At 42.6% G+C, this 9,798-nt stretch overlaps 1 protein-coding gene across 1 annotated transcript; it reads left to right on the forward strand.

Moving 5' to 3' along the window:
- Positions 1–673: 673 nt before the first annotated feature.
- Positions 674–9,703, forward strand: slc6a7 (solute carrier family 6 member 7). Its single transcript, XM_037467302.2, has 14 exons — positions 674–996; positions 3,201–3,426; positions 4,058–4,189; positions 4,690–4,900; positions 5,789–5,927; positions 6,044–6,178; positions 6,281–6,384; positions 6,471–6,595; positions 6,909–7,021; positions 7,118–7,255; positions 7,354–7,453; positions 7,684–7,802; positions 8,475–8,648; positions 8,791–9,703. The coding sequence occupies exons 1-14, from the start codon at positions 931–933 to the stop codon at positions 8,950–8,952; spliced, it is 1,944 nt and encodes a 647-aa protein (XP_037323199.2). The 5' UTR covers positions 674–930; the 3' UTR covers positions 8,953–9,703.
- The last annotated feature ends 95 nt before the right edge of the window (positions 9,704–9,798 follow it).

The following is a 9,798-nucleotide window of genomic DNA, read 5'->3' on the forward strand; positions in this document are numbered from 1 at the left end:
CACACACACACACACACACACACATACAAGCAGATTAACACAAGATTTTGAGCTTCCCTTACAGCTATGTGAAACCATCAAGTGCAAGTTTCTGTTTTGTTAGCAGTAACTAGGAATATATCTAGTTACATTGAATCCATTGACACTTAACTGAGTGACCTAATAACACAGACATTAGCATGAATTTACTGTAGAATGTAATTTACCATGTATTTTCTGTAGAGAGTTAATGTCTGTCCTTTCAGACTGATATTCACCAATGAAGGGTGAATTCAGGTATATTGGGACATCAGGTAATTTGGGACAGGAAAGGAAAAAGCATTTTAATTTTTTTAATGAAAAGGCAATTGTAAAGTTAGGGGTGCTAATTCATCGTTTAGGAGTAAAGTCACATGAAATAATGTAGGTGAATCACACAGGAGAAGTAAAATGCATTACATGCATTTCTAGGCTAATGTTATCCATTCTGTTGATAGATATCATTCCGATGCTTACTTTTATCGTACAATAATACACAATATATATAATATAATATATTCACTATAAAATGTATTATTCAAAAGAACCGGAAGATGGTGGCCGACCGTTCATGGATTATTACGAGGTGTCTCGCGCCCCCAGAGGACGAGGACCTTCCTTTACATGTATGACTCAACTCTGACGTCATCTCGCACAAAGCCAAGCAGGTAAAGGAGGAGGTGTCTCATGTGTCCTCTCCACCCCCCTTGGGCCGCTTCCTCATGTCGTCATCACCGACCGGTCGTGCTTCTCAAACTTCAACTTAACACCTACAGCATCGCGGTGCGCTTCTGAGTTGGACATTTCCTGGTTTACAGAACACCAAGAAAAAGGGGCTTTATGAGTGGTTTATTGAACCAGTGAAGGGACGCCCGTGCCGGCGGAGAGGCAGGCGGCGAGAGGGGCGAGGAAATGCAGGACGACCACGGGAAAGCAGCGCTCGGGAACCCCGATGGAGCGAGAGCGACCACAGCGCAGGTAAGAGCGGAGGTGATGCAGAATGTCCCCCCTCACCAGGTCCCCCCCAACCCACCATGTCCTTCCGGCGTGTGTGTGTGTTTAACTGTTTGGGCTCCAAAAGTGTGATTCATCGTGAAGAGGGGAAAGTTGCTGCTCGCGGAAGGGCAGGTGACGCGAAAGTCGATGAAGTAGCTCAACCTGTCCGTCCACATTGGTCTCACCTTTCACGTTAGTCCTCGCGCACCGATACGCTCTCACTGTCGGCGGGTGGGATCGATCGGAAGTAGTCCGCCGCAGCAGATGTGCTCGCGCGGACTTTTCTCACGTCTTTATATCGATACGAGGGACCTCGTCATAGTCCGATGATCTCTGTTCGAGTTTTGTGTCATTTTAATGTTTGATGACAAACAGAACGGCTGACATAAACATTGCTTTTTGACTGTAGCAAATAACCAATACACTATTTTATAAAACTGTTAATTTTATAATAAGTAAATGTTGATGGTAAAAAACATCGTTAGCATTAACGAGAGTTCCAGTTTCTGGGTAAACCGTTTACATGCTGCTACCAAGTGGTCAAAATGATGTATATATCAGTGTATGAGCTGTATAGTATTCGAACATAGTTTAGTTAAATGGACATATCTTGGATTCATCTATGGCTGTTGTTTTTAAAGCATTAATTCTAAACCTTACATAGTTGCAACTTCTGGGTTAAATATATGAATTAGAGATCAGAGATGTTGGTCCATATTCACATAAAAGCATCACGCAGTTGCTGGAAGTAGCCATCAGAAGATGGTACACTGTGGTCATAAAGGGATGGACGCGGTCAGCAACAAGTAGCCTGCAGCATTAAACGATGCTCTATCACTAAGGGGCCCGAAGTGTGCCGACTCGTTGATACAAGGCACTGGATATGTTCTCCTTTTCAGACCATTGTCTGTACACACTAGAGACCGCTGTGTGTGAAAATCCCAGTAGATCAGCAGTTTGTGACGTACTCAGACCAGCCCATCTGCCACCAACAACCATGCCAAGTTCAAAGTTACTTAAATCCCCTTTCTTCCACACTCTGATGCTCGGTCTGAACTTCAGCAAGTTGTCTTCACCACGTCTACATGCCTAAATCCATTGATTCAGAGCTATGCGATTGGCTGATTAGCAATTTGTGTTACCAAGCATCTGGACAGGTGCACCTAATGAAGTTGCCAGTGAGTGTGTTCTCTGTGCTGCTGCTATCAAGACATTTGGCCAAAGATCTTTAATTATCTTTTTGAAATATATAATAGAGGTATATGATTATGTTTATCAATATATTGGCTAATTAACAAAATTACAGCAACAACATTGGGTATGTGATTTAATATTGAGAATAATTAAAACAATACATACATAAAACTATGTATTCATGATCTTTTACCAGATTATGAAGAATGGTATTTAGCAAAGCCAATATATTCTGTCTTCTTTGTCTACTCTTGTTACTGCAATTGTTTAGACAGCTAGTATTATGTCACATTTTAACTTCCTGTGTCTTTCTTTGACGTCTGTATGCCTCCATATGTCATACATATTGACATATGCTCTTTGTGAATGTGACAAACTAAGCTCTAGAAAGATGTCACAATGCATATTTTCACTAAAACCCTATGGCTATTGTATTTGTGTCATTGGAGTAATTCATCAGCTATTTATCTTTACATAATTAACATGTCAACAATGACAGTAAAAGTCCATAAAGCAGAAGTCCTGCAGTTATCTTGGTCAAACTTCCTCTCCCGAGACCTGATGTGAGAAAATGGTTCCTCTCTGCTTTAGAAATGGACAACCTGTGGGAAGGAAGAGGAAGACGTGATCTAGCTTTCACTTCATGAGTTAGATAGACCGATGGGGTAAACTTTGCAAAAAGATTATAATACAGTTCAATTAAAGAGCTGCACGCTAAAGTACTAAAGTACTGGGTCAGTTTCAATGCTTTTGGAGGTCAATCTACCACCAACCGAGTTCCAAACACCACTGAGTCACAAACTACACCCAGAAAAGAAGTTATTTTAACCCAGTAAAGCTGTGATATTTACATTGTAACCAGTGAACGTTTGATGTCTTTACTCAATTGTCTTTACAACAATGTTTAATCACTAGAATAATCATTGGTTTATTTTCTGCCGCTGCTTCTGTATTACTGTGTTTTTATAAAATGTGATTTTTATTTAATCTAGAATTCACACCACTTGAATGGGCATACTGTCACTCAAAATGGCAGCGACTCCCCTGCCACGCCTTCGCCCCAGTGGGACTCCAGAGCCGAGAGTCCTGCTCCAGCTGAGGTTATCCCAAGGGAGCAGTGGGGAGGGAAGTACGAGTTCCTGCTCTCCTGTATCGGATACTGCGTGGGACTGGCCAACGTGTGGCGGTTCCCGTACCTTTGTTATCGCAATGGAGGAGGTGAGCGGTCTACGAGCTTGTTCACTGCCCTCTGAGGTCTCGACTGCTTTAAACGCCATATGTCCATCATGATTTGTCACACCCGTTTGGGCAAGAGGCCTTCTCCACCGTAACCCTGGGTGTGGCCGGTCTTCCTAGTCACTGTGGCGCAAACTTTCCACACTCCGCCCGGAGCTCTCCATGGCGGCCTTTAGTACAACTGCTAATCCTAAAGGTTTTACTTGATTACACACCAGACACAAGGTCTGCCTGTCTAACCCATCCCAATGCACTGTGCGTGTTGGAGCTTGGGGCGACCGTGGCACATTGGGTGGAGAGGGGTGCGGCAGTAATTGCAGGTTTAGTGCTCCATGTCCCAGTTAAGTGTCCCTGAGCAAGACACGAGACGGTGTGCTCCCTTAAAGGCAGAGAATAATTCCCTTCGGCATTCATAAAGGGTCCGTTTTCTTCTTGACTAACGGTAAAGCTGAATATTAGCGGCTTGCGAAGCGCCGGTTAGACGTAACGTATGTTTGTTATCCTGCCTCCGCAGGCCGTCCACATGTCGCTCCATAAAACGGGTCATTGTGGTTTGATGTCTCACCCAAGCACCACGATTCCTCAACCTGGCAAATGTTTGTATTCTTCACAGGTGTTTTTCTGATCCCCTACTTCATTATGCTGTTTGTCACGGGTGTCCCCCTGTTCCTCATGGAGTTAAGTTTGGGCCAGTACGGAGCAGCCGGCCCCATCACTGTGTGGAAGTGCTGCCCTCTGCTCAAAGGTAACACCCCTCCTGCATCATCATGCTTTTGAGCTCATTGTTCCTCCACTTACAGACACAGTAATTCAGTGACTCCGCCTTTAAGCCTTTTAGGGACGGGTTCATCGGGGTATCGGCTCAATATAATTATTAAGACCGTGTAACATGTTATGGAAATATTGCATCTCGGGTATAAATGAGTTCTCCTGGAATCTTGATCTTCCAGTTTGAAGCGAGCTGGCTGTTGACATCAAAATGTCTGCGGATGACCTAAGAACTCTTGAGGGGGGTTTTGGTTTCTAAATATAAACATCTGATAAAGAACTGTTAAAACCAGATATAGAACTGTAGAAAGGTAAGAGGAAGAAGGAAAGAGTGTTGCACTCTGAGTTGTTCATGAAACTATTTTCTGTTTCCACTACCACTTTATACGGAAATGAGCCATCTTAAACAATATCCTTACAAGTAATGTATAGCCAGTGTATTTTCTGAGAGGCTGAAGGCTGTGTCTCGTCCTCTAGGTATTGGCATTGGGATGCTCTGTGTCTCCACCCTGGTGTGTCTATACTATAACGTCATTATTGCGTGGACGTTTTACTACCTGGGCAGCTCGTTCCAGAGCCCTCTGCCCTGGTCCTGTGATGCTCCAGCCAACGTGGGCCTCTGTGGAAACGGCACCGCTGGTAATGGCTCCACTGGTAAAGGCCTCAGCCCCACAGAAAAATTCTGGAAGTAAGTTTTCATTTGCCAAAAAGCCTTCAACAACTTAATGCAGGCTGTTTTTTACATTACATTACATTACATTTAGCTGACGCTTTTATCCAAAGCGACGTACAATAGGTGCATTTCCACATAGAGATACAAACTCAGAAGAACAAGTAAAAGCAATTACCCATGTGTCTTTGTGTTTAGTTATGTTTTAGGCTTATGAATAGCTCTAGCAGTGTGCTGCACGGACGCCCCGAGCAAACACTTTGTTTTTCTTTAACAAACACTCGTTACTCGTTAATTTCACTATTTCGGCTGATATTATTCGGGACTTCGCAGAAAGCCCTTTTATGATGCCTAGAAATATATTCCATTACAAAGTTTAACACCCACCCATTTATACATGCAGCACAGTGGCTTTTATTTATTTTATTATTATTATTATAATAATAAGGGGTTTATTGATGTTTGGCAAGCACACCAAATGATTCACACAGATGCAAGGTACCACATCTGTTGACCCTATCACCATAGCAAAAAAAGCAAAGCCAGCGTTCAAAGTCTTTGAGAAAAGCAACTCTCCCCTTGATGAATCTCACAAATTGAACTGAGAAAAGTGAAGCAGCACAAAGAGAACAGAAACAATCGCCTGGTTGGCAGAACATCTCAAATGAATTGTGTGGCACTAGGGACCGTCTGATCAGATTAAATACACTCCAACGGTTCTAATGACTGTTAATGAATACATACGTTGATACCTGCGACGTAAGGGATAATGTAGAGTGCTACTCCACTCACTCACACTCTCAGTGACTAATAAATCCAGCTCAATGACCGGGCCCCATGCATTACAATGTGTGGCACAGAGGTTTGCTTTTTTACAAGCTTTTGCTTGACCTGTGTGTCTTGTAGCGAGCAAGTGCTGGGTGTGGCATACAGCGAGGGCCTCCACGACCCGGGCCCTGTCCGGTGGCCCCTGGCTCTGTGCCTCCTGGCCGCCTGGATCATCATCTTCCTGTGTATACTCAAGGGCATCCGCAGCTCCGGCAAGGTAAATCAACGCAACCTTGTGATGGTCAGCTTGCGACAAAGCACCCACACACACACACACCAACAGGCACGATCTTGCCCGCTCTGCTAATGTGTCTGTGCCGTCTGTGCTTTCAGGTCGTTTATGTGACAGCCACCTTCCCGTACTTGGTGCTCATTGTTTTGATCATCAGAGGTGCTACACTGGAGGGCTCTCTCCAGGGCATTGCATTCTACCTCACACCAGACTGGAGCCGGTTAGCCAATGCACAGGTACTCGTGATGGGAGACGAGCACAAGGGGCCCCACAGTCGGCCTGTTGCTACTTCTTAAAAAACAATGTTTTAATGTCTGTTTCTGTCGGATTTACTGCAGGTGTGGAATGACGCGGCATCGCAGGTATTTTACTCCTTAGGTATCGGCGTCGGAGGGCTGCTTTCTATGGCCTCTTACAATAAGTTTGACAACAATGTCATCAGGTGAGTTTGTACCCTGATGGACCATCTGCTCTGTGGTGGCGTTCATGATGAGTTCCGTCTCTTACTTGTGTTCCTTTTGGTTTCAGAGACACTTTGATTATCACCGGAGGAAACTGCTGCACTAGTTTCTTTGCAGGATTTGCTATATTCTCAATCCTGGGTCACATGGCGTGGAAGAAGGGAGTGCCTGTCGGTGAGGTGGCAGATTCAGGTAGCTACTTTACTTATTTTGTTCAACAAACCATCTTTATTTAAATTTTTCCAGACCGACAGAATTAGCCATTTTGAACAAAATCTGAAACACAATTAGACACTTCCCGAATCTGAAAATAAGATTGAAAATGTTAATGGGATATGTGTGTGTTTCATTGTGTCTTCAGATGCTCCATTTGTGTAAAATGGCCCAAATTGCAGAGCAACTAATTTCAACCTAATTACTGCAATTGATTGAATGCATTCTGTATTAAACGTTTGTGTACGTACAAATTGCCTTCTTGACCCCCATGTATTACTTTTGCTGTCAGGTCCGGGGTTGGCCTTCGTTGCATACCCAGAGGCCCTTGCTCTGCTGCCAGGATCTGCGTTCTGGTCCATTTTGTTCTTCCTTATGCTCTTTATGCTGGGGATCGACACACTGGTAAGACCACGTACTACATTAGCATAGAGACATTAGCAGAAATAAAGCTGCACGAGTCTCCGTATGTTTGATACCTTCCGCTCTGCTGCTTCACAGTTTGGCAACATGGAGGGCATCACCACGGCCGTGCTGGATGAGTTTCCGCACCTCAGAACAAACGCGCTGCACAAGTCTCTCTTCTTGGGCGCCCTGTGTTTTAGCTTCTACTTGATGGGTCTCCTGTTGGTGACAAATGTGAGTGCGTTACACTGTAGAATGTGATGCTTGAGGCTGGACATGCATCTTCTCTCGAATCCCTCTCAAATTCCCCTTTGCCGTCTGTGTCTTCATAGGGAGGGATTTATTGGTTCACTCTCATTGACTCCTTCAGCACTAGTTTTGGCCTCATCATCATCACCCTCTTCATGTGCCTTGGCATCTCCTTCTTCTACGGTAGCTCTTTGCACACCCCTTACCTCTCATCAAACTCTCCTACAAAACTACATTACATTTTGGAACAGATACATATAGTAATAATTTCTCTGTCTGTTGACACTGTGAGGGTTTGTTATTGTTTGTATTATTTTGTCATCACATTGAACACATTGTCTGTTATGCTGTGTTTTCATAATTTTATTTTTCAGAGTTCCTAACACAAAACTTTTATTGATAATTTCTATTAGGAGTCAATCAGTTTTGTCAGGACATTGTTGACATGATCTGCCCCTGCCCTGCCTGGTGCCTCAAAGTGCTGATTTACTTCAAAGTATGCTGGGTCTTCTTCACTCCATTTCTCCTGCTGGTGAGTTAGTAGATCCTAGAACAATGTGACATCCACATTGATTATCCATAATTAGTATCACAGATGCTTATTAGAATTTACCCAATAAAATTACAGTAATGTAGTTGCCACTGTTTTCTGACATCTATTTCTGAAAATCCAATTTTTGTAAATGATTTTTTTTTAGATCAAAGTTACTTTGCTGAAGAAGCATTTGTAACCATATCAAGCTCATATTCTAATGGCAGGTTTGGCACAGTCCATATTACGTTGATTCCTGTGTTATTTCACGTTGTAGATGACCTACCACTTACAGCAATGCGACTTGATACAGAAATACCTCTTTGACGCAACTTTTTAAATGTGCCATATTGTTTCACTCACCGTAAAATAGCCCATTAAATAACTAGAGTTTCTCTTAAAAACTAAGTGAGGACAAAATATGATAATCCATTACCAACCGCTGTACAAATGTTCCAACAGAAGAAAATTTAAATAACATCACTGCTGTGAAATGAAGCAAATGTGCTGGAATCGCCACATCAACAGTTGTGAATAATTCAAAAGGAGAAACGGACATTCAATCTGCCCCCCCCCGTAGCATTTCTCCACTAGCCTTTTCATTTACTGATTTACTCTCCTGGCGCCATTGAGGCTTTTTTGTTTGAATGACGCATTCTCTTCTCACCCTAGTTCATCCTGACCTACATCTTCATTGAGATGTACAACACATCACTCCACTACGGGTCCTATGTGTATCCACGGTGGGGTAAAGCATTGGGTGTGTGCATGGCTGCAACTTGCTGTCTACAGATCCTCATTTGGGCCATCGTGGCCATCAGCAAGGAAACTGGAACACTGAAAGAGGTCAGTATCAGGACTAAGTCTTTCTGTCACTGTGAGGTTGCACCTCTGTCATGCTCACCGTACTGTGGAGCTCGGACTGTGAGTGCTGTACCCGTTTAAAAAAAAATACAGTGCAATGAAATGACTTGGTTCTCTTTTGCAGCGTTTCCAGAAATCGATAAAACCTCTGAATTCCTGGAGGGTAAACAACTTGAACAACGCCAACAGAGTAGTGGAGCCCGAGAGGGTGGATGCTCCGTTCAGCGTCACGCTCACAGACATGGACTTTACTGCAATGAACTGGGAGATGGGAAGCCAGGCTTGACGGCACCGAGAGTAGTGAACAACAAACTACGTTGTCAGGAGATGGAAGAATTTATTATTTCCATGTTATTTGCACAAGCAAGGATCTGGTTACTGTGTCGGAACAGACTGTGTGTCTTGCAGGGCATTGTGGATTATTGCTTTATTTATACTATTAGGTATCTTGGAATTATATTTTTGTAACTTTTTAATATTGTGCAGAATGTTCAGTTACAGCTGTAAAATTTAGATTGTCTTTATCCTAGATGGCCTAATAAGGAGATGTGGATATAATGATCCTGAAGGGTATCAGCTGGTTATATTTATTATCATAGTAATGTAGAACAATTATTTTTAACAATCAACAGCAGCTGGACTAGACGTCAATTATCGTGTAGAAAGTAGAGGGGCAAAAAAGAGCAGCGTCTCTTGGTTCTTACCCTCCACAAAACATGGACCTGAAAGAATGAATGTTGCAACCCCTAACCCTTGCATGAAATGTTAAATCCATCTTCCTTTAAAAAATGAATGAATGATTTTTAGAATTACTGCTAGATCTTTTTTTTTTTTAAATGTACTTGTAAAGTAAAATAAACTTATGTAATATTCAAGCATTGACTAAATACCTGCATTTCGAATGATCAGTTCCAGCAGAAGATGTAGCCATCCGTAGGTTGTGTTGCTTAAGATATATTTATAATAAATTGATTTCTATGCTATTCATACAGACAAGTTTTTTTTCTTCAAAAAATAAATTATGGAGTCATTCAGCATTTTGATGTTCTTCATTGTCAATTGTAAGTAAACTCTGCTGTGAGCAAAAAGCCCTAATTTAATCATTGTTTGGCATTGGTTACATGTAGTGTTT

This window comes from Pungitius pungitius, chromosome 16 (assembly GCF_949316345.1).
Source record: "Pungitius pungitius chromosome 16, fPunPun2.1, whole genome shotgun sequence".
Taxonomy (NCBI): domain Eukaryota; kingdom Metazoa; phylum Chordata; class Actinopteri; order Perciformes; family Gasterosteidae; genus Pungitius; species Pungitius pungitius.

Excerpts from the sequence above, each read along its gene's own strand:
- slc6a7 (XM_037467302.2), top strand. The coding sequence starts at position 931 with ATGCAGGACGACCACGGGAAAGCAGCGCTCGGGAACCCCGATGGAGCG. Across the intron at positions 997-3,200 it reads CGAGAGCGACCACAGCGCAG|AATTCACACCACTTGAATGG; the intron begins GTAAGAGCGGAG and ends TATTTAATCTAG. Across the intron at positions 6,385-6,470 it reads TTTGACAACAATGTCATCAG|AGACACTTTGATTATCACCG; the intron begins GTGAGTTTGTAC and ends TTTTGGTTTCAG.